Below are 23347 nucleotides of genomic sequence, written 5' to 3' on the forward strand. Positions count from 1 at the left end.
ACTGATTTGTGGAGCAGGAAGAAGCTGAGTGCCTCTAAGATTTGGATTTCAAGAACTTGAGTCTCTCCAGCCCTGTGATAGAGCCACTGCTAGAACTGAGGTGCTTTTTAATACTACTCTTGCCTACTGTGAACAACTTTGAAGTTAATCCTCCTTGAGCTGGAAGTTGGACTAGATGACCTCCAAAAGTCTCCTCCAAGGTAATTCCTTGATCAGGAGCATATTAATGACTAAATGCAAAGCACCAGTGCTATTTTTCCTGTCCAGGCTACGGCAGAGTGCACTTCTTCATCAGCTGGGCAATACCAACAGCAGACTTCCTAGGAGTTTGTCCACAAATGCTCATGGTTGACGGTTATAGGGATACCATCTGACTCTGAGCAGTGAAGTTGGATAAGGGATCACAGTCTGAGATACACCTCTGGGAGCAAAGCCAGGTCATGTGCACTACCCAAGCATGTGCTAAGCACAGCCTTCTCCAGAAGGTGTGAGACAGCATCAGCTCTGGAAGGGAGGGGACTTTCATCTCCTTAATAGCATTCAGCCTTTGGCACCAGCTCTGAGTGCTTGTGCTGCAGTGAATGACTTCTCTGCCCTTGCAAGTTTAGTTTGGTCTTAGCTCCTCCACAGTGGACAAAACGAAGGGCAGAGAAGATCAGGTGTCTGTTCCAGCCACAGAGGGAATGAGGTAGAACTGGGCCAGTCCGAGGAGTGCTGGAACCAGACCCAAAGGGTAGGCTTTTTCTGGAAGGGAAGCTAGCTTGTTCCAACAGTTAGGGATATGATTCATTGTTCAGAAACCCACTTGCACCCTTCCTTGCATGCTGGGCTCCTTGCCACAGAAGCATTCTTCCTTCTGCCCTGAACCTTCTTGCACACTGAAAATATTCTGTTTACTCAATTCCAAACAGGATGCTGCATTCCAAGTAATCAATCATTCAAAGTTTCTTAGTTTATGACACATCTTAATATACTGAGGAATAATTCCTAGCAGCGAAGGGATACTGAGTCATGTGGAAAAATAAACAGTCCTTGTATGCTTTAAACTGTTGATGCTTCACTCAGAAGTTTTGTAACTTCAAACCTTCACTGCTGCCACAGGGCAGAAACAAGCGGTGACTCCTCCTGAGACTGGGTAGTGAGTTCAGAGTTTAGGCAGCACTCTGGGGCTCTGACACATGGCCTTGAGCACACTGAGCTGGTTGCGGTGTTGCTGTCCCTCTGACAGTGGGCAGAGCATGTCCCTGTCCCTGCAGTCCAGGCTCAGGCCAGCAGTGCTCTGTCAGCCCTATGTAGCTGTGAAGGCGATGGTGGACTCCCCAAAACACACCTCTCAGGCAGTAGAGAGGTTGACTCAGTGCTGCTAGTTTAGGTCTTCTGGTGGGCTCCGAGGCCTTGCTGTGCTGCTGGAGGAACTAGGAGCACTCTTGTACCCTGGGTTTGAGTTTCGCGCTGGGAAACAGTACACCCATGTGCAGAACAGGACAGGGGCTGTTCTCCCTGCCGGCACAGGGTGTAGGATTACAGCAAGGGAGTTAAGTTGAAGTTGTGTAGCAATCCTAGCAGCAAGGCCAGGTAATCAGGCCTTGATGGCTAGCAACACTGTAAATACTGCAGGGCCTTGTTTTTGCTAGGCTTGCACATTTAGGTGAGGCAGTGTTGCAAAAATACAGCCTCCCTGGGGTCTTGTTTTAGTGAGGGGATGGTAGAGGTGAGATCAGAACGGATACCCTGAGTCATTTGGAGACTTTATCTTCTGCCCAATAGAAATGTGGCTTTGTTATCGACTAAATGTAAGTGTTGATTATAGCTTTTATCTGTTCCAAACCTGCCTGGGTGACAGCTGAGATGGTTTGTCACGTACTGGAGAATGCATGTTTCGCTCAGGATGCTCTAAGGAGAAGTTAGGTCAACTTTATTAAAAAAAAACAAAACTGTTTTACAACACGAGGCTCCAGAATTTGGCCTTATGCTCAACACCAGCAAAGAGAGATAAGTGGTCCATATAATTTTAGTGTTTAGAGAGGAGAGAAGCAGGACAAATGCTGGTTATGCTGCCAAGGTCTAGGTGAGCACACAGCAAGCTGCAGTCAGAGAGGAGCCTTAGCTCTATGTGAGCTGGCCTGAAACAGGATGGCATCGGGGTCCTTGCTGCTTCCTGCTTTTGCTTGGATGTGCTGCCATAGCTGCCTGGGTCACTGTTCCTAACCCATGTCTGGCAAAGTGAGCTGGGATCAGATAAGCTGTTGTGACTGACTCAGCAGGCTGGTCCTGATCGGTTTGACAGAATGAGGCTAGGGAACAACTAGGGATGCAGTTAGGGAAGAGGGTGTGGTCATCTCAGAGGTTAGCCTTGTAACCTGGTTCTTCTACCCAGTGATCAGGGTAGTGTTTTGGTTGGGATTGAGCAAGCACTGTGAAGGCATGGGAAGCTTTTCCTTCTGGGCAGCTGTAACAAAGCAAGATTGGTAGGAGTGAGATGCTGGGCTCCAAACAATGCTCAACAGCTTGTATAAGGGGCACTCCCTCATTGGTGGTTGAACTGTGTTTGTCTAGCAGCTTGTTTCTTGATGCTTTGATGCCAGTCTGCAGAGCATCTCTGGCTTTTTGCCTGGTCTTGTAGGCAACACTGGTAGCTTTTACTGGTCACTCTAATTTCTAAATTAGAAGCTTGTTTGTTGTTACATGGTTCACGGTGCACAGAAGAGCTTTTAACCTTGTGAGAAGACTGCAGCTCAGGGGTACTGAACTCAGCTTTACAGTATAAGCATCTGAATTATATTCTCTACTGAATTATATTCTCTACTGAATTCAGGCAGAGGCTCTTGCTGTGCTTTGTAGCACGCTAGTGATGCTGTTAGAACCCTGTATGCTGTGGAGTACAAAAGTACAATAAGTTGCTGAGACCCTAGTGTGTGATTGCCATAAGAAAAAGGAAGTGAAAAAAATTCTGTACTATGCCCAGAGTTCATAATTCTCTTATTTCTTAACAGGGCAGCTTACCAGAATCCAGATGGCTCTCTTGCACAGGCGATTGGGATTTTCCTTAACCCATCTGAGCAACACAGTCATCCAGCGACACCTCAGGTGATTTTTAAATCCTGCTTTTGGTTTTATTTTCTTGGTTGGAAGCGATGCTAATAAGTAAATCTAGCATAAGATATAGTGTTTCTAATTAAAAAAGAGTAATATGAGAAAAATATCATAGAAGTCTCTTTGCAGATTGTAAAATGAACCCAAACAAATGCAGGTTCCTGGCAGTCAGAACATGGAATGTCTGCAGAGTTTAAATCATGTTCTCTAAACTTTCCATTTAAGTTTTAACATGAGCTCCTTGCTCATCCATGTGAGTTTCCTGCCACTTTTCCCCGATTTTTACTCTTAGGGATGCACTGATCTTGAGCTTGGAGGAAGTGGCACTTGAACCAACTCTCTTGGCTCCCTTACTTTTTAGTGCTCTAACCCACAGGATACCTCTAACTAGATCTTTGCAGAGATCAGAGTTGGCTTTCTTGATGTCCAGGACTTTAGACATTCAGAACAGAATTCTGGGTATTGCCCTGTTTCTTCCATATAAGACCCTGAGCACTATCTCATGGTCTCTGCAGCCAAGGCTGACATCAGCCTTCACATCCCAAATCTTCCTTGTTTGTAAGTATAAGATCCAGCTGCACACGTCTTCAGCTCCTTCACCACGTATTTAAAGGATATGCACTGACAATGAGAAGGAGGTGAAGACCCTGAGGCAAGGAGTGCTGCTGCTGGAAGGCAAGTCAGCAACCTGAACTGGGAAATCATTCCTGTGTGGTGAGCCTGCTTTTGGATGTGGGGGTTTCCACCCTAAATCTGTGTCAGAAATGAGAAGAAAACTCCACTTTGTGCAGTTATCTTGTCTAGCAGTAATCAGGCAGTCACACATTCATAGTTGTGAGTTTGCTACTACTGCTTCCTAACTTTGTGCAGCCTAGATTTCCCTTTCTCCCTTTGGCAATACTCCTTTCCAGCTTCTGCTGTTCTGCCTTCTGTGTTGTGCAACCATAACCTGGCAGACAGAGGATGGGGTGTGATAAAAGAAGAACAATTCCTGAAAGGGCAGTTAAATTCTCAGCTTATCCTTTCTGCTCCCAAGTGTAGTCAAAGTCATATCTACTAATTTAGAACCATGCAGTGTATTCCTGTTATTTCTTACTCCTGATAATCCCACAGTGCAAGCAGACACAGAAGGGAATGCTTCTTTCTGGGTTCCTCCCACATGGGGATGGCAATTCTAATTAGCAGAAGCTTAGTACAGCCACAGTGGGACTCAGAGGTCTCATTGAGAGCAGAATAAGGTTGGTGAGAGCACCTCATGCACTTCACTGAGAAGAGATTGGTCAGAAAATTGCTGGGTACTGTGTACAAGATCAAAAGAGGCTGACTTGAGTCTTAGCTTTCTGTAGGCTGGTTCTGGGAGAAGCAAGCACATTTTTTTTTGCTTGTAAGTTGAAGTTGAACTGAATCATTCACAGTTGCTTTAAAAAAAAAAAAGGCAGTAAATGCAATCCACTCCTCACTCCTTTTTTTAGTCGTGTTTCAGAGTAGAACAGTTGTCTTATGTTTGATGTTACTGAAGAGTGTGCAAAGCTCAAAGTAGCATCTGGCTTTCAAAGAACGTATTGAATGCAATGAATGTGTCATCCATATGGTATGTATTTGTCGCTGGCGACTTCTGAGTGATCTTGTAGTGACAAGATCCCATGTTGGTTTTGCCCTCGCACCCCAAGGATTACTGGGGAGATCTGTCTCTCATTCTTTCCTGTCTTTTGCCAGTGTCAGTGGAGCATGCCGAGCAATACAGAAACTTACTCGCGTGCGAGTGGTGGACAACAGTGCCTTGGGAAACGCGCCATACCACCGGCCACCAAAGTGTATCCACGTGTATAACAAGACTGGAGTTGGCAAAGTAGGAGATAAGATCCTTCTGGCTATCAAAGGAGAAAAGAAGAAGGCTTTGATTGTAGGACACAAGATGCCTGGTCCTCACATGACACCTAGGTTTGATTCTAACAATGTGGTGCTCATAGAAGACAACGGAAATCCGTTAGGAACGAGAATAAAGACACCCATACCTTATATCCTGCGGCGGAGAGAAGGAGAGTTCTCCAAAGTTTTGGCCATTGCCCGCAACTTTGTATGAGAGCTAAGAAAGATTTCTGGCAATCCTGTTCATACCCTTTCCTACAGTACCCACTCCTTGGTCCTTTTCTAGAAAAAGGTGAAACACGCAGAAGTTGAGGTTAATTAAGAGTCTCTTTTCCTGCTTATGAAATACAAACAGCTAATTTAAGTACTGAAATGCCTTGCTTTTCTCCAGAAGAGACAACAGCATGTTTGGGAAGTGGTCCTATACTCAAACTGCTCTGCTGGTGTTACTTTGGTTTCCAGTTATTAAAGTAAGAAGATGAAAATCCTTATTATTTTGTACTGCCTATGCCTTGTTTTCCCTATTTCTGCTGTTCACAGTTCTGCTGGAGCAAGACACAAAGCCCAGTCCCTGGCCTGATGGTTCTGGGATGTACAAAATGGATTCACTTATAATAAAGTAGGAGAGATGAGAGCAGTATAATGAATTATTGGTCCTTTCAAGAAAAGTGTTAGTTTCCACATCTTTGCCTCAGAAAGAAGACTTTAGGAGTGAATGGGATTGGGAAAACCCTGATGGCCTACAACTTTGATGGTGTGTAGTTGAACAGGATATAGCAGAGCTGGGAAGGGAAGGAGAATGTGGTAGGTCTGGGATATAGCCTATGCTTTCCACCTGATCAACCTAAGGAAATTAACTTCTGTTCTTTCTGGACTGTACAAGGGTTGGGTTCAGACTGAAAGTTTGACAGGGAGAAACATTGTTCCATACAGCTTTTTGAGACTGCATCAGAGAACCTAGGTTTGTCCATTATCTGTTGCTGATAAGCAGCATGTACTCATTGCTGAGGCCAGCTATTGTCCAGAAGTGCTTCCTAAATTTAGGCACAACAATGTGTAGGTGCTGTGCTGTTGTGTTCAGGGGTAACTGTAGTCCAGGAGCCAAACTGCTTCATTCATATGAAGCCAGGCAGAGAAACTTGGTGCTTGCAGTGGGTAAAAGGACGTGGGAGAGCCTGGATCCTCTCCTGCTCCGTTACTCTAAGTAATGTGGATTGGACAACAATTTGTGTTTAAATTGAGCTTTAAGGAGCTGCACTGTTCTCCTTAGTAAAACTTCCCTGTGAACCAGAGGAGCCTAAGCCTATGGGCTTCCCAGTTCAATACAGGCAAAACCCCCCTCTGCCTGCAGCACATTACTTGTTTGCTGCTTTCCATGGGCCAGAAAAAGCTGGATTTGCAGCTCTAGACCCTCCCAGGCCCCAGGCTGTTGCCAGTAAGCCCTCCGCCTGCCTGCTGGATGAAGCAGCACAGCAGGTGCCCAGCTGATGTCAGTCTTTCCAGTCTATCTGAACACAGTTGCTTTCAAGGAGAGATTTCTTTGCTGGAAGGTGACGTTTATATCGCTTTGCTGGGCGGGTTAGTGAACAAACAGTGCATTCTGGTTGCAGCAAGAAACGTGGCTGGGTCCCCTCCTGTTGTTTCCTAGAAGGAGCTGCAGCTGCTGGCCAAGCATCCCCGGGTGTGCATGCTGGCCATCTAGTGGCTTCTGCAGCTGTGGAGCTGTGAGAGCTGTTCTGCAACCTCAGGCATTGGAGACTTACTTCTGCAAAGGTGGGTCTTGCTTGGGCTGCTCAGGTTGGATTCCTGCCCAGGTACAGTGATCACTGGGGTTCTGGGAAGTGTAGCAGAGGGAAACTTCTTATTTCAAGTAGAAAAGAGTGTGTGTCACCTGAAAATGGGAGGATGTAAATTCCCTCAAAATGTATATCCTTTTGAGAACAGAAAAGAAATTTTACTTCTGCTAACTTACGGCTAGAAAATAGCTTTCCACTGCTGCATTTGGTTTCTGTTCAAGGCCATCTGCGTGGTGGAAGAGGGGTCCAATTAGTTCCAGCTAACCCAGTCTGTAACTCACTGACAGAGCTACTCAAGTGGATTGTTTGGTCTTGCTTAGCAACAACTCCAGACTTGGAGCAGTCCCCTGGTAGGACACAAGGACCTCCAAATAATTTTTTGTTTTTCTTGTCCTGACCATAAGGGCTATGAGTTCTTCATGGGATGCGTGGACCCTGCTGTTTGGATATTAAATATTTCACAGAATATTTGTTAATAACTTTGCAGCATTTTGCAGGGATAGAGGTCGTGGGGAGAGGGCACCAGAGGAAGCAGGCAAGACAATAGAGCAGACTTGAGATTAAAACGTGGAGAGACGCTTTATTTGTAAGTAAACTGATATGTGGAACTAAATCCTTAACCTCAGAGCTTAATAAGCAGACATGCAGACAGCTAAGCTCAGCACATCCCACCGAGCAGCTCCTGCAGTTTGTAAGTGTCTTTTCCTGACAAGGAACGTGGCCTCAGCAGAAATCACTGTCTGCACTTGGCAAATCCCAGGCACTCACCAGGGGCAGCTTCTCACTGGGGTCTCTCCTTCGAGCAGGACCCACATGCAGACCCTTGTTCTGTGGGGCACCTGCCTGTGTGGGCTTGCAGCCTGCCCCATGCTGCGCTTGGGATGCAGTGAACCAGGTGATCTTCCAACCCAAGCATTTTGATTTTATGGAATTAACCTGGTTTCTCCTGGGGGTAGTGATTCTTGCAGGTCCTTTCCTTGAAGGAGGCTGGCTGTCTTTCCCTTCCCCTCTCCCTGTTTATTATTCTGCCATTAAAATGATTTTGCTATGGGAAAGTTTCCCAGCAGGGGATGGTGCCAAGGAGGAATCCTCTCCTGTGCAGCCTCTGGAGGAGCTGTAAGCTGCTGTGGAGAGCAAAGGAAGCTGGAAGCCGGAGTTCAGAGTCCTTCCAGAGTCCCTATTTTTGCCCCAAGTAATTGCTCACGGAACTTTACAAATGTGCCTTCCTGGCCAGCTCTGCCTGGGTCCCTGGATTAGTGCTGTTCCTGTGTTTGGATGTGGGACTTAGGTCAGATTCTGCTCCCACGTGGTGCCTGTACCCCTGGTGATGTGACCAGATGTCTTTTGGTGGGTCCTGAGGGAAAGTGGTCCCTTCTTACGGTGTTCTGCGAGGGCAGGGAGAGATGGCCAGTGCCCAGAAAAGACATGGGGTAGAGCTGGCTGCTGGGGCCCAGGGCTGGACTGAGGAAGGCAAACTCTGGGGATTAGCTGGCCGTGAGAAGGGGTGTCTCAAAAGGAAACGGGCAAGACAGATTATCGCTCAGGGATGCTGCACGGAGCTGATGGCTTCCATCTGCCTGGAGACAGAGGCTGGGAGACAGGCTTGTGGCCCCACGCCAGCACAGCAGAGGGACTGTGGGACCAAGGAAGGCAGAAGGGGACATAGCGGGCTGGGAGGGGGAACACAACATATGTCAAAAGCAAGTTGCTGGGCTCATTTGCCAGCTTTTGTTTTCCCCCATAGCATCAGTTACTCCATGCAACTCATTGCTCCAGGACACCAGCAAGTACAACTGGTTAACGGAACTGAAAATGAGCCTGAGCACTCCTCTGTGGCAGTGAGGGTGACTGTGTTCAGCAGTAACAGCAAACACACCTTCCCCAAAGGGAGGTGATGTGCCTGATCATTGTGGTGTGGTCGCTGCAAGCAGGCTGTACCTGGGCTCCTGAAATACGAGGTTCTTCTGAAGGTGGCTCAAGGCTATAAAACTCTGTGCCGTAATGTTGTTCTTTAAAAACAAACATGAGCCCTGAACTATGGGGCTGGGTACTGGAACGCTTCCCAAAGCAAGCTGCAGGCTTTGGACCTAATGTCCTCTGCTGGGCCATGTCATCCCATGTCAATCCTCTTTTCCCGTGTAATCTGCATCTCTCAGGTTTAAAGAATTCATTGCTCTAGCTTACTAGTCTTCACCAGTACCAGAGAACTCGCTGTTGTGAGCAGGAGATGAAGAGAGGAGGTGGTAGGATGGGAGATGTAATCGCGGCCCTTGCTTCCTGAGGTTTCTGCTTGGCTCTTGGTCCTCTTCCAGGAGGCCCTTGGCAGCCCTGGGCACCCTATAGCTATGATTCCTGATGCTGGGAACAGCAAACAGCTGGTTTTACTGGCTTCCCTGGCCTGCCGCTCTGCCTCTGATGTGCCTTGCAGAACAAGGGACCTCGCCTGCAGCCAGGTGAGCTGAAGACAGGGGCCCTGGGGCATCAAGCCCAGACCCACCACAGCTCCTGGGCATACAGGTGTCTGCTCAGTGCACTTACAGCATTTCACATTGCTTGCTGGAAAACTCAGTGGTGAAATGTTCTGCTCATGGCCAGCAGGTAGCATCTTGCATTTCTGAGGAAAGTAGAGTGAATCTTAAAGACTTGCAAGAACTGGGAAATGCAGAGTTAATGGGCTGTGCAAATTTTGGGCCACTGGAAGTTGGCCCTTACACAACCTCCATCTCTAGCTGCCTGGGGTGGATGAAGCGTGAGTGAGATCCCTGGGAGACCCTTGCTGTTCTGCCAGCTGGGAAAGGAACTCTTGCAAGTCAAGAGCAAAGGGACTGTGTAACCTGGGAGGCACACACTGGGGTTTTAGGGCAGGTGTAGGCGGCTCTGATGCTGTGCAAAGGTGGGTGCTGCTGGCAAATCTGGGTATCTGAGGCACTGCTCCCCTAGATAAGCCAGCTCTGTGCCATCAGCCTGGCTTGGTTCTGGGTGCTGGAATGCAGTGTGGCTGTGGCACCAAAATGCCAAACCCCAGCCGTGAGCTGTGCAGAAGGGTTAACAGCTCACTCCCTCTGCTTCGGGGAGCTTTGTTCATTGGAGTATTAAATTCCACAGCTGTAAATAATCTGCAGCAGGAGAGATTATCAAGACCCTGGGAAGAAGCAGCTTTTATTAATAAGATCAGTTCTCCCTGAGCAGCATCACGTAGCCGCTCCCCACCCTTTCTTTGCTGTAGTGCACCTCGCCATGCCTCCGGAGGGCGGTTGGGCAGCTGCCTGCCTCCATCCGTGCCATCCTCAGCCGAACTCTCTCACTCGATAAGAGGGCCCGGTTCCCGCCGGGTTTCCAGGGCACTGTCGGTGTTCCCAGGGTGCACGGTGCCCGTGGTGCAGCACCTCGTCCCGTTACTTCTCTCGCGGAGCCGTCGGGCCCATAGCTACCCCTGGGCAGCCATCAATCCCTCCGCATCCTTCACCGCCAGTCTGCAAGGCGGGTTGCGGCCACACGGTGTCACCCCACGCCGCCCTTTCCGCTCCGGGAGGCGGCAGTTGCGGCTGTGGCTCCTCCCGTGGCGCCGTCCCGCGTGTCCCCATCCCAGCGCGGGGCCGTGTCACCGCACGGCCGGCTTTGGGGACACGCCGCCACCCGATGTTGGGCGCCCGCTGTCACCCTTGTGAGCTCGGAGCGGCTGTGGCACTCGGAGCGTCCCTGTGGCACTTAGGGAAAGGCGCTGCGTTTTGCAGGTGCTCTGTGGATTTGGCGTTTGCTTTGCCACGGGGTGAGATGAGTTGTGTCGGTTCTCAGCAGATTTCGGCAGTGCGCTGCCCCGCGAGGGGAACAAAGAGCAAGCGGCACCGGCAAGCAGGGAGCGTGGCAGCACGGCTGCCATTGCTCAGGGAGGAAGCTCTCGAGGAGGGGTGTGGGGAGAGGCTGGGCACAGGGGTCCCCAGCAGGAAAAAGGGTGCTACCACTTATGCCCTGAAGCAGAGGCAGCAAATGAACCCCAGCCATGGCTCTCCCTGCTCCCTGCTGTGTGCCAGGCGCAGAGGGGAACCCATTTTCCCACTGCCTTTTCACAGTGGAGGAGGGGGTGGTGGGAGGGAGGCAGGCTGGGAGGATGCATCAGGAGGTGACGTGTGATGGTGGAGCGAGCCGTGGCCCAGCCTTGCTCAGGTGCAGCTCTCCGTGCTGCGCCTCACGTACCAAGATGCTGTCTATCCTCCAGCTATTTACTGCCAGCTCATTTTGCAAACGCTGCACTCACAGGATTTTTTTTTCCCTCTCTCCCTCCCTCTCTCCTTCTCTTTCCCTTCCCTGCAGAGATGCTCGCACAGTGCTCCCCATTCAGCCCCAGCAGTGTGCTCTCCCACCTGCACGCACGCTGCACACGCTGCCCCACGTGTGGGCTGTCCTGCGGGGCCGCTCCATGCCCACTCCCTGCCCCTTCTCCCCTGGCTTCAGGCCTGTTGCTGGGGAACAAAGAGCTCCATGGGCCTGGGGGCTGCTGGGGAGTAGGGGCTGCTGGGGAGCCCCAGCCCTGCTGGCTTCCCTCTGGGCTGTGGGGTCACTGCCCTTTGGTGCCTGGGGATAGCCGTTCCCTGGGTGGGGAGCTGGAAGGGGGTTGCTGTGCTGGAAAAGTGGCTGCTGCCACGGTCACCTCATGTAGGGGCAGCTTGGCTGTAGGAGGGTTTCTTCCAAGTGGGGCCTATGGCTGAGGGCTGGCTCTCACCCTTGTCCTGGCCACCATGTGCTCTGGAAGCCTCAGGCCCTAATTAATGAGGCGTAGGGCTTTCATCTCCCCTATCTCCCCATCTCAACTGAGGACTGCGGTTGTACGGAGGTGTTTGGAAACATGAGCTGAGGGCTTCCTAGGGGTGGGAGGCTGCTGCCCGCTGCTTGTCACTGGGGTTCATGGGGCTGAATGGAGGCTCCAAGCCAGCACTAAGGGAGAGGATCCCCTCTGAGTCACTGGAGGGTGCAGGAGGTGGGCTGGGGGGTTGCAGGGTGCCGGTGGGATGAAGGTTTGTGTGGGCTGGAGGGGCTGCAGGCTGCCCGCAGGCCTAGCAGGGTGGTGGGGCGGCCTTTGCACGCTACGGTAGATGGCAGTGCCGCCCGGATTTATGAATGGAGGAGGAGGAGGGGAGGCAGATGGATGCGGGGAGGTGGTGATGGAGCGGAGGGGGGGAATTTGCTGGCTGGGCTCCGGCCTCCACCTCCGTTCCCCCTCGCCCCTGAGCCAGGCGCCCTCCCCCAGCCATTAGCATAGGCCTGCCCGGGGTTTACATGTCAGACTGCACGTTGCAGCGGCCGGATCCAGCAGCCAGCAGCGCTGGCAGCCGCCCCGAGTCAGCTGCTTCCCAGCGAGTGCGAGAAGCGGGAGGCAGCCGCAGGCCGCAGGCTTCCACGTTAAGGTGTCCTCGCCGAGATGCAGCCGTGCACCCGCTGCCTCCCGCCCCGTGCCCCGGCACAGCCCGGTGGTGGTGGCCCGTGTGGTCCGGCACAGCTGGACGGTGGTGGGGAGCAGCCTGACTGCCTGGCAAGGTTTGAGGGCTTGGGAGGTGCAGAGACACCGGGCAGGAGCTTTGGGGAAGGCCCAGTGAGCAGGCAGGAAGCTTCAGTATAGGAAGCTTTGCTCCTACCGTTGGTGGGGACACATCCCAATGTCCCTGCAGTGCAGGAAAGATCTTGCAGAGAGCCTTTGTTTGGGATGGCCCGGGCTCGTGCCCTCACAGGGCCAGTCTGCCTCCGGGCACCACTGCTGCAGAGGGGAAAGCTGCAGAACACAGCCCAAGCCCCTGGCTGTCTGTGGTGGCTGCAGGCCTGGGATACCAGCCGCACCAGTTGGGTACTGGTTCCTGCCCAGGGTTCCCACATTTCCACCTGCCTGACCTACATTCTGCAGAGAGATGCAGGGTTTCTCATCGCCTCTTCTCCAAACCAGTTGTGTAGCATTGCTGCCTCTGTGAGGTGTCATCATTAAGGATTCCACACTCCATGAGCATCCTAAGTCCTGTGGGATCCTCTGCTTGCAGTGTGGGCAACATGGGTATCATCAAACAGCGGGTGGGTGCAGCACCCCTTGCATGTCTGGCTCGAGTGAGAGCCGCTACTCGGCAGCTGCAGGTCTCCCATGCTCTGGGAGTTTGCCGAGCGCTGGGATGGTGCCTTGCTGGGGAGAGCTGACAGTTAGTGGATTTTTGTTTCCACATTAAAACCATCTAAGTATTCAGAACCAGCTCCAGCTACCGCTGTGGGAAGACAGCTCCAAGGTACAGTGCTCCCTGCCAAGCCTGCCTGTGGGGTGCTGTCCTCCAGAGCTCTCTGCAGAGCGCTGGCAGCACATAGGGAGCTTGCCTTGCTCCAGTGGCACCGAGCAGCTTCTTCCAGACCTCAGTCCATCCTTGGGAAGCAGTCAGGATCGTTCAGGTCATGCACCTGCATGGGGAAGAGATGGAGGGGTTTTGGGAAGCGGGAACTGGGAGCACGCACTGCCCAGCACGTAGGACATCATTGGGTAATGAAGGTGAGCGGTTGGCAAGGCTGATGCAACGAGCTAATTAGGAATCTGCCATCACCGCAGCTGGACTCACCTGCCTTGTGTGCTGTCGCTGGGTGATTCTCGCTCTGTGTGACAGTCCCTTGGACCAGGAATAGCAACCAGGGTGTCACATGCCCGCCCTGGCTGTCCCCCGCTGTTCTGCATGAGCGTGCTGCCAGCCACGCACGCCAGCATCCTGAGGCAGCTCTGGCGGCTGCGGAGGAATGTGCTGCTCCTCACCAGCCTTGGGGACAAGCGAGTGACACATCTGATGTGCTAGCAGGAGCCCAGCAGACAGACTTCTTCAGGAGTTGGCATGATGTGCAGGGACCCCATGGCCTAAGCCTACCCCAGATAATGCACAATGCAGAAGACTTTCAGCACCGCTGAGTGGCTTTGTTACCTGTTGAGTTGGCAGGGCTGGCTGCTGGGCCTACGATGCCTTGATGCTTTTGAATATCCCAGCATCAGTGGGTTTTCCCAGGGGAAACTCATGTGAGGACCCCATTCCTAGTATGTCCCAAGGGCTGTGAGTGGACCCCATCCTACAGGGAACAGAGTGGTGGCTGTGACAGAGGTGGGTCCTGTGGAAAACGCACTGGGCACCAGCAGATTGCTGCTGGAGGAGCCTTGGAGAGGAAAGCACTGTGGCCCATAGACAAGGAATTAGTGTTGATGTTTACAGAGCATTTGTTTAGGTTAAGCAACATGGCTCAGAGCTGCTCAGACCGGCTCCCTGCCTCACTGAGTGGCTGTGGTTCAGTGCTGCTGGTCCTGCTGGGTGGCTGATAGTTCCCACAGCACTGCCACCTGTGTTGGGGATGTGCCAGGGATGTGTTGGTGGCACTGGGGGCCTGCAGCCATCTGGGCACCAACTGTCTACCAGCTCCAAAATGCAGAGTTCAGCCCATGGCTGGGGAAGGTGGTGTTGAGCTGTTTGTGTGTGCATGGAAAAAAATGCATCTATTTCATAGAAGCCCATATAAACTGGAACCATCTCCTGATGAGGAGAGTTGAGTTAGGTTTCCCAATGCAAAGCGGCAGCTACAATAAAGAAAGAAAAATCCCATCCGGACCACCCACCGCCTGCAGAGCAGTCCTGGGGTGCGGGGTCCTGCAGGTGGGACGTTTGCTGCCTGCAAATGCAGGGCTGGCTCCCCACAGCTGCCCCAAACCAGGGGGAGCCACCTTAAGAGCTCTCCCTCCATAGGACCGAACGGGATACGCCAGGCATTTCATATACCATATTCTATAGCCAAGGAAACCCTAACAAAGAGCCGTACGCTCTCACGTTTCGCTTCAGGCTTCTCCCTGCTGCAGCTGGGGCTGAGTTTTTAAAAATCTTTGTGTCATTATTTCGTTCCTCTTTTGATTCGGCCATAGAGGGACAAGGAGATGCCAAACGAAAAGAATGGGCATTTAAGCAGAACTGGATTGAAGAGGCAGTGTGTGCGCAGAACAACAAGGCTTTTTACATTTCATATGATCTTATACATGGGCTCCATTCAGTATATTTCCCCTCTGTTTCATTTGAATGTACAGAATTAGCCATTCACATCCTCTGGAATTACGTCTCTCTCACATTTCCATGCGGCGCTGCCTCCATGTTCTGGGGGCTGGGAGCACTGCTAGCTCAGCTGGGAGGCGCGGGCTGAGGTCAGAGCCTGTGCTGCAGGCTGGGAACAGCTTTGTCTTTTTTTGGAAAGTGCCAGATTTGATGCTCGGTGACTGTGGTTGGGGAAATATACGAGCATACACAAATGTATGTGTGTGCTGGAGCATGCGTGCGCCTGGTTGCAGTTGAGGGGGGTCTTTTTAATGTTAATCCTGCTGGATTTATGTCTTCAAATAGAAAGGCGAGCCTTGGGTTTCAGACACGGGCTGCAGTGGTTTGGGGCCACATGCGTGGCCCTATCATCCTGCGTGTCTGCTTGCGGCGGCCGCCTCATTGTCTGCTTGCGGCGGGGCTATTGAAAACAAATATTTATTGTGCTATTTACCAAAGCTCCCCGGATGCTCCTACACATGTAGAAGAATTGGCCCAGAAGACTCAGAGAAACCAAGCTGGGAGTCCTAGGAAGAGAGCCAGCAGGGAGAGGTGCATGAAGCTGGTCTTGCAGAGAGAGGGAGCATCCTGCAGTGTGCACTGCTGGACATGGGGGTCCCAGGGCATTGGCTGCCTTTAGGCCACTCGTGGCCATCTGACCACATTGCAGAGCACAGCTGGCCCAGAGTAGTGTTGGCTCCCGTGCATCGTTCAGCCCCCCACTGAACCTGGTTATTTATACCTTTCCTGTGTGTGTTTAATTATAGCAGAACCTGGCAGCACCGTGGTGCTTAACGGTCTGCTGGCATTTCCATTATGAGCCCAGACTGGAAGGATTATATAGCTGGAGCGTTTGAACCCAGTCTCAGACAGAGACTTGGCATCGGCTCCCAGTGCAAATAAAAAGGTTTTCAGTTGGCTGATGGCAGGTTTGAGAAGGGAACATTTTTCACATCCTTAGCCCCTTCCGTTTGCTTCAGCGGCCTTCCTCTGTTGTAATGATTCTTGTTCACGATAAGGGAGGTGAGGCACTGGAACAGGTTGCCCAGAGAGGTGGTGGATGCCCCATCCTTGGAGACACTCAAGGTCAGGCTGGATGGGGCTCTGAGCACCTGATGGAGCTGTAGGTTCTCGTTCACTGCAAGGGAGTTGGACCAGGTGGGTCCCTTCCAGCTCAAAACATTCTATGATTCTGTGATGACACCAGCAGGCAGCAAGCAAGACCAAAAGCAATGTCTGTTTTTATGCGTGGGCATCTTTGGTTCATCCATTGCAGCCTGGCCAGGGGGCTGCATGAGGTGCCCCAGCTGCTGGTCCCCACGTGCTGAGCTCTTTCACGTCCCACAGGGCATGGGATGGGACATACTCGCCTGCACCTCAGCTCATCCAAAATGGCAAGAAGCCAGCAGGGCTCCTGACGGGATGGTCACCATGGGAACTTTGGGGACTGGGGACATTCACAGAGGGTTGTAAAACCTGCAACTGACAGCAGAGGCTTTCTTCAGTTCTTCCTCTGGGCCTGGCCCTGCTGTCCCCAAGCAGGCAGTCTGGCTCTGCGTGCACATACCTGGCACCGAGTGCTGGCCTGCTGTGTGGGAACCCTGCTACCCGGGGAACCTGTGCCCTATCCATCCATCCTGGCCAAATGGAGTGCAGTGATGAGCTGCTGCAAATCTATGGGAGCTGTGCTTCTTCTCAAAGTCTCAGCATACCTGTGCTCCTCTGCAGGCAGCCCTGCCCACTGTGTGTGCCAGGGCTGTCCTCATGTCCCTGCTACAAGACACCCCCCAGCAGAGCAGCACGCTTGGGAGCAGAATGGACCACTGCAGCTCCATTCTTCTGTGCTTCATGCTCCCTCGTTCCCACAGCAGATGAGTCATCTGCTGGCACCCGTCTGGAAGATGGGCAAGCCCCCCCGTGGCACTGACACAGCCTGGATGCTAACTCTTGGGTTTGCATGGGTTGGGTAAGAGGAGATGCATTTCCCAGGGAAAAGCAACAGGGTCTCCCCTTCCATGTATCTGGGGGCAGGGCACTGTCTGCTCCATGCAGGACTCACTCACCTCCTGCTAAGACAAGCTCTCCAAGTAATATATCTGTGATATGCAGATTTCTTCTCATGCCTCATGTCAGATCTGCAGATCTGTATTTGCAGATGTGATCTCATCCTGATGTCCCCAGGTGTAAGCCCTGATGCTCCTGTGCACCTTTTGGCTGTCACCTCTGCCTGCGATGTTGCCCAGAACCTCCTGGTCTTGTCCTCACTCTGTGCTGATGACGTTCAGCTACCCAGGCTGGGACAAGGGAGCACGTGGGTGCTAGGAAAGGTTGGACTGGGGCACAGAGATCCACATCTCTGCCCTGGCAGTACTGCTTAGCACCCGAGTGGGGAAATGTCAGAGCATTGAGCTGGGGAGTGTTCTCAGGGCAGTACATGTGAAAGGGATTATTTCAAAGGCTTGGCCGATTCGGCAGCAGCAAAGGGTGAGTCTGGACTCAACCAAAGGCCTTCCCTGCTCCTCCTTTTGCCAAACTTCAGGTCTGCGTGCCAGAAACATGCCACGTTGGGATCTCTTCAAAAGAAAGGTCATCAGATTTCCCTGTAACAAAAGCAAGAGAAACCAAATTGTTTGTCCCCGACAATGTTCTTGGAAATGGATGAATCACTTTGGCTGAAATTATATATTTTACATCTATATTTGTGGAGATAGTTAGCACTAGGCAGCCAACAAGCGAGACAAAGCTCTGTTAAAGACGGTAAAGTATGGCCAAGTGGAAACCAGCTGAAACCAGCACTTGGACTGGGAAGGAAAACTGAGTGGAACTCATGGAGCTTGGGATGCACACATGGTCCTCATGATTGGGAGAAGAGGGAGGAGAGCAGGGAGCCAGGTGGCATGGAGTGATGTAGTGGGAAATGCAGATGTGCTAGAAGAGGAGGACTAAATGGTGGGTGGCTTTTGTATACTGGGGTGGAGGCTAAAGCTAAAGAGGATGGAAGGAGCCTCAAGTCCCTGGCTAGAACTCCGTGGTGCAGCACCATGCAATGAGAGATGAGTATGGACATCAGCACAGAGTCCCCTGCACGTCTCTCTTCAGTATTACCATGCTCTGGATGTTAGAAGTTCAGTGGCAAGGAGAGTCAGGCAGACAGTGCATGACCTACTGTAGTTTTGAGGTGCTCTGGGGAGGGCAGAGGACACCCCAAGAGCAGGGGTAGACTCACAGAAGTTAACGTGGTGCCACCAAGATGTGTCAAGCAGCCTCTGAAGATGGGAGCCACTGCCCATCCTTGGTTGTTGTGGCCAGTATGTGCTCAATGCAGAGCCTCCCCAGTCATCTGCTGATGTTTCCCGGCCGTAAGCTGAGGGAGACCGGCGTGTGTGAGTCACCAGGCTCTGCTGGCTGCCATCCACGTGCTCCATTTGGTGCTGCTTTGTGTGTGTGAGAGCATGCTCTCTCTCCCAGCTGTGTGTGCTTGCCTGCCAGCTCGCGGCTGATTGCCTTTGCAGCTGTGCTGGTTTTCGCCTCTCTTCGAGCTCTGAGAGCCTTGTCCATGGGTGAGGGGAGAGGAGGAGGAGGACAAGGAGGAGGGAGGGAAAATGAAAAATAAATTAATAAACCAGCAGAGTGAGAGATGCCGTATAGAAGAGGATGTCTGCTTGCAGAGCTGTTGATCCCCCAGGCATGTGGTGTGCTGTTGTCCCCACCACACCTCCATTAACAGCAAACAGAAGATGTCACCCTCCCACACCTTCCTGAAGATGAATGGGGGTCCCTGCTGGAAGCCCTTCTACTTGGCACAGGGCTACTAGCTCCTCTGGGTGATTCCCACTCAAGTTGGCTGCTTCTAGGGCTGCTTCTGCTCTCTCCATGTGGTGAGGGAGGACACCTTCCCTGCATACAAATGAATGGGACCATCTCCAGTAGGCTCACACCATGGCACCTTGCAAGGAAACAGTGAGATATCCCAGCATCAGGAGGTGTTTGGAGGTAAGTTTTGCTCCCCACCTGCTCCGTTTGCAAAAGATCAGGAATGGGTGTCAAGGTTCCTGGTTCCTGAAGTGTCCCATAGAGCCCAGAAGAGGTGTATCAGGAGCCATTTATGAGCTTGAATCTCATCCTTCTCTCTACTGGGCTTCTGGGGATATGGCACTGTCAGTCCACAGCTTTCCTCTCTATATCACAGAGAACTTTATCAAATGGCCTCAATCCCAGCGCATCCCAAAAAATCTGCAATGGGGTGACATCTCTGCATGGGGCTTTGCAAGGATTGGTAGGACCAGATGTTCTGGCTTTTGGACCAGCCCAAGCAGTATGGGATGTACTGCACACCACCTTGCTTCTCTGCAATTTATGATCAATGGATTTGTTCATGGCCCCACAGCCTTCACAATGTTCTCCCCCCACTGAGGGCTTTCCCAAGTGGTATCTCTTCAAGGGGCTGCTATGGTTTCCTGCTGCCTGGCCATACTCATCCTGCATTTTTCCCAGCAGCAGCCCAGAGCCCCACTTTGCTCTATCTGGCGTGGGTGTGTGTCTGTGGGCTCTGAGGGCACCCACCTGCAGGACACCTGTGCATATGAGATGAGGCAGGGCCCTGGGGACACAGTTAGGCCAGGACAGAGCAGCGGTTTCCTAGCGAGGGACTGGATGGGCCGGAGCTTCCTGAGCAGGTGGGAGCACATGGATATGATGGGAAAAGCACTTGGGAGGAGCCTGAGCTGGTGTTTAGCCAGCCTGGAGCACGACCAGGAGGACTTGATGTTTATAACCTTACAACCTACGAGTGCACTGCAGGCAAAGGCATTTTCCCACCACCTCCTCGTTGCTCAGAGGTGCCCATGCAAGAAAGACCCCTTGTCCCCAAGTGTGCTTCTTGCCACCGACTCAACTTGGTGCACAGTCCATGGACTTTCCCCGTGTTGCAGAGGCCGGGGGTGGTTCTGGCAGAGCTGCTCTAATCAGGGACCCGCCTGAGTAAAGGAGAAACTTGGTGGCACCTCCTGGCACGGGGTTGTCCCCACCATCCAGGCTGACGTGCGTGATGAGGCTGGCATGTGGGTGGAGCGGGGGCTGGGATGGGTAGAAGGGTGCTGCATGCTACCAGAGGCTCCCTCTTTGGAGGGGCAGGAGAGCCGTGGTGCCCCTATAGAACAAGGGGGCACAGCTGGCTCCCAGTCTCAGAAAGGAAGAGCAGTGTGGATGAGGAGCCCAAGGCCCATCTGTCCCTGGGGCACAGATGCCTGCTCTCGCCCCTCTCCTTGGCAGCCTGGCAGCAGGAAGCCCAGGCAGTATCCAGCCTGGCACTGTGCCAAGACAGCCTCCCGCTGTCGCCATTTCCCCTGCCACCTGCAGCTCCCTGTGGCCCCCTCCCACCACCCTGTCCCGTCTCGTCCCGTATGGGTGTGTGAGGGCCTTCCCTCCGCACGCTGCCGCTGCCAGCAGCCCCTCCTCCCCACCTGGGAAACAGGCTCCCTTCTCTTCCCGGCCCTCTGTGCAGACACCAAACTTTGCACGTAGCAAATGGAGGCGATTTCCTCCTTAGTGGTGGCACATGGAAAGTATTGAGCTGTTTGTGGGTTTTTTTTTTTTTCCTCCTTCTGTATTTTTTCCCCCTTCCCTCACCCAACAGGCTGTCAGCATGCCATTGGACACAGTGTTAGGGCTCCCACTCTTCTCTGCTTGTGTACATCTGCTCCTGGTCATCCTGCACGGTGCTGAATGTCAGGAAATGACTTAATCAGGGAGCAAGCAGGGCCAGGCTGACACAGCAGGGGCAGGAAGGGAGGGAGCAGGGAGAATTGGAGGGGATATGGGGGAGCAGGGGAAAGGATGGGGCCTTTGGAGATCCCTTGTGCTGCTTCTTCCCCAGTGGGAGCAGTGCATGGCAGAAGGATGGAGCTGGGGGAGGCGGAGCTACACCCATGGCAGTGAGAGCTGGTGACAGTGTGACAGCTGGGAGGCCCCGGTGTCTCTCCCTTCCCATCTGGTTGGTGTCCCCAGGGTGGGTTTGCTCACAGAGGAAGCACTTCTTTCTTCACATTTCCAATGGAACATTGCCATTTAGTGGGTGGCCACCCTGCCCATTTTTGGGGGTTGGAACTAGATGATCTTGGAGGTCCCCCAAGCCACTCTATGGTGCTATGATTCTAACAGTAAGCAAGGAAGGTAAAACCACTCAGCAAATACTGGAGAAGAGCCCTTTGCTTATCCTGTGAATGGTTTGGGGCCAGAACACATCTACACTGCATGTATTGGTATCAGCTGGAGAGATTGGGATGGCCAAGGGAACCTTCTTTTGGCTGGGATAAGAACTTCTCTGAATACCCAGCACTTGGCATTGTCTGCTCTTACATGGACAGAGGAAGTTCAGGTTGAATGTTAGGAAAGAATTCTTCTCAGAAAGAGTGGTGAGGTAGTGGAACAGGTTACCCAAGAAAGTGGTGGGGTCACCATCCCTGGAGGTGTTCAAGAACTGTGTAGATGTAGCACTGAGGGACATGGTGAGTGGGCATGGTGGGATGGATTGGTGGTTACAGTAAATGAGCTTAGAGGTCTCTTACAACTGTAATGACTCTACTTTTCTATGATTCTAAAAAGATGCCAGGGATCCAAAAAGGACAGTGCCATGCATCAAGAATAGAGGCTGGCAGCACACTTGGCACCAGGGCTTGTGAGCTACATTATGAGGAATTCTGCCATTGAGAGTCCTTGTCCCCAGAGAGAGAAGTGGGTCACAGAATCACAGAATGGCTCGGGTTGGAAGGGACTTCAAGGATCATAAATCACCAACCTCCCTGCCACAGGTAGGGCCACCAACCTCCCCATTTAATACTAGACCAGGTTGCCCAGGGCCCCATCCAATCTGGTCTTGAACACCTTCAGAGACGGGGCATCCACAGCCTCTCTGGGCAGCCTGTTCCAACACCTCACCACTCTCATAGTAAAGAACTTCCCCTGACATCCAACATAAATCTTCCCTCCTTCACCTTAAAACCATTTCCCCTTGTCCTGCTGTTATCTACCCTTTCAAAGAGTTGATTCCCTCTTGTTTATAGGCTCCCTTTAGGTACTAAAAGGCAATTAGGTCACCCCACAGCCTTCTTTTCTCCAGGCTGAACAAGCCCAGCTCCCTCAGCCTGTCTTCGTAGGGGAGGTCCCTTGCAGCACAGCTGTGCTGCCTCTGATCCAAGACAAGGGAAGGCAACAAAGCAGCATGGAGGGGCCAGGGGCTGTGCAAGGTGCCAGTTGCAGAGCCCAAAGGCTGTGTGTGTGTGTGAGACTCTTCTCTGGGAGAGGACAGCAGCTAGGTGGGTGTCTACTCCTAGTATACAGGCACCTAGGAGCTACTGGTGCCAACAGTTGAGCCACCACAAAGACATGGCCCAGGCCCCATTCTGGGAGTAAGCCACTCATATGGAAGCCTGTGGGATCAGAACTTCGTTGCCCTTGGCACTGGGGCCAGCCAGATTTAGCGCCAGGTTGAGTATATCCTTCAGCAAGTGGTAGAGAGAGCTCTTCACAGCATGCTGTGCCATTTCAGGACAGAACATATGCTCTCTAGAACAAACATCCTGTGAGAGCCCATCCTCTTCACCAGCACTCTGCCGTGCACTTGAGGAGTCAAGTAATGTACCATGAACTCTTAAATGGTGTGGGGAGAAGGGTGACTTTTGCAGCTGGCAGCTCACCAGCTCACCTCCATGCTGGGCTGTTGCTGTAGTTTACGAGACTACATATTGAGGAGCTCCCTCATTCCTGCCAGTGTGAGCTGGACAGGTGGAGTGGATGCCTTCCTCCTGCTGCAGCGGTCCTGCTTCCAGGAACCTGCAGTACGTGAGGGCTGGATCGGTGCTTTGGGGAGGAGGCTTTCCACCTGACTGCCTGCTGTTTGTCCTCTGGACCTTTTCCTTCCTCTCAGTAAGCGCGCATCTGAGTCATGTTGGAATCTCTTCCCTGCCACTGCTCCAACAGCACGTTGCACACAGGGATCGCTGTGTATGTGCAGACTTTGTGCTTTGCCATCCCTCACAGTACGCTCCCTGCAAAGCAGTGTCCTCCCACAAACCCCACTCCCTCAGCTTGCTAGAAGATTTCTTTCTTCCTTGGCATATTTTCCATCCGCTCTCTTGTCTCCCAAAATCTAAAAACTCTCCAAGTTCTCCTTACGACCCAAACCATTTTCTGCAAGCTGCAGCCCTGTCATGGCCATTTCTGGATCAAGGTGCCATGTATTCGAACCAGGATCCAGCACAAAAGAAAGACATAAGCAGCACTCATACACAGTGGTGGCAGGGACTTGAATGGCTCAGACATGCAGACGCAAAACTGCTCCAACAACTTGGGACGGGCTGATCTGAACACCACTGATGGACTCAGCTCTTGGGGACCAATGGCGGAAGAGGCCACTGTGGGGTGATGGGAGATGCAGCCCATCAGGAGCCAGGGGAGGGCCCAGGAGACAGGGCCATATGCTGCCCACCCACGCTGTGCAGGAGGCACGCTGAGAAG

The 23347-nt window shown here is 52.3% G+C and overlaps 1 protein-coding gene across 1 annotated transcript; it reads left to right on the top strand.

Annotated features, from left to right (window-relative positions):
* Positions 1-5453, top strand: MRPL14 (mitochondrial ribosomal protein L14). Its single transcript, XM_031593822.2, has 3 exons — positions 1-200; positions 2994-3087; positions 4810-5453. The coding sequence occupies exons 1-3, from the start codon at positions 176-178 to the stop codon at positions 5174-5176; spliced, it is 486 nt and encodes a 161-aa protein (XP_031449682.1). The 5' UTR covers positions 1-175; the 3' UTR covers positions 5177-5453.
* Positions 5454-23347: the final 17894 nt, after the last annotated feature.

Source organism: Phasianus colchicus, chromosome 2 (assembly GCF_987193195.1).
Source record: "Phasianus colchicus chromosome 2, bPhaCol1.hap1.1, whole genome shotgun sequence".
Lineage (NCBI taxonomy): Eukaryota > Metazoa > Chordata > Aves > Galliformes > Phasianidae > Phasianus > Phasianus colchicus.

Bases quoted from the DNA above. Each gene is read 5' to 3' on its own strand.
- MRPL14 (XM_031593822.2), top strand. From the start codon at position 176: ATGACCTCCAAAAGTCTCCTCCAAG. The intron at 201-2,993 runs GTAATTCCTTGA...ATTTCTTAACAG, and splicing joins CTCCAAAAGTCTCCTCCAAG to GGCAGCTTACCAGAATCCAG. The intron at 3,088-4,809 runs GTGATTTTTAAA...GTCTTTTGCCAG, and splicing joins GTCATCCAGCGACACCTCAG to TGTCAGTGGAGCATGCCGAG.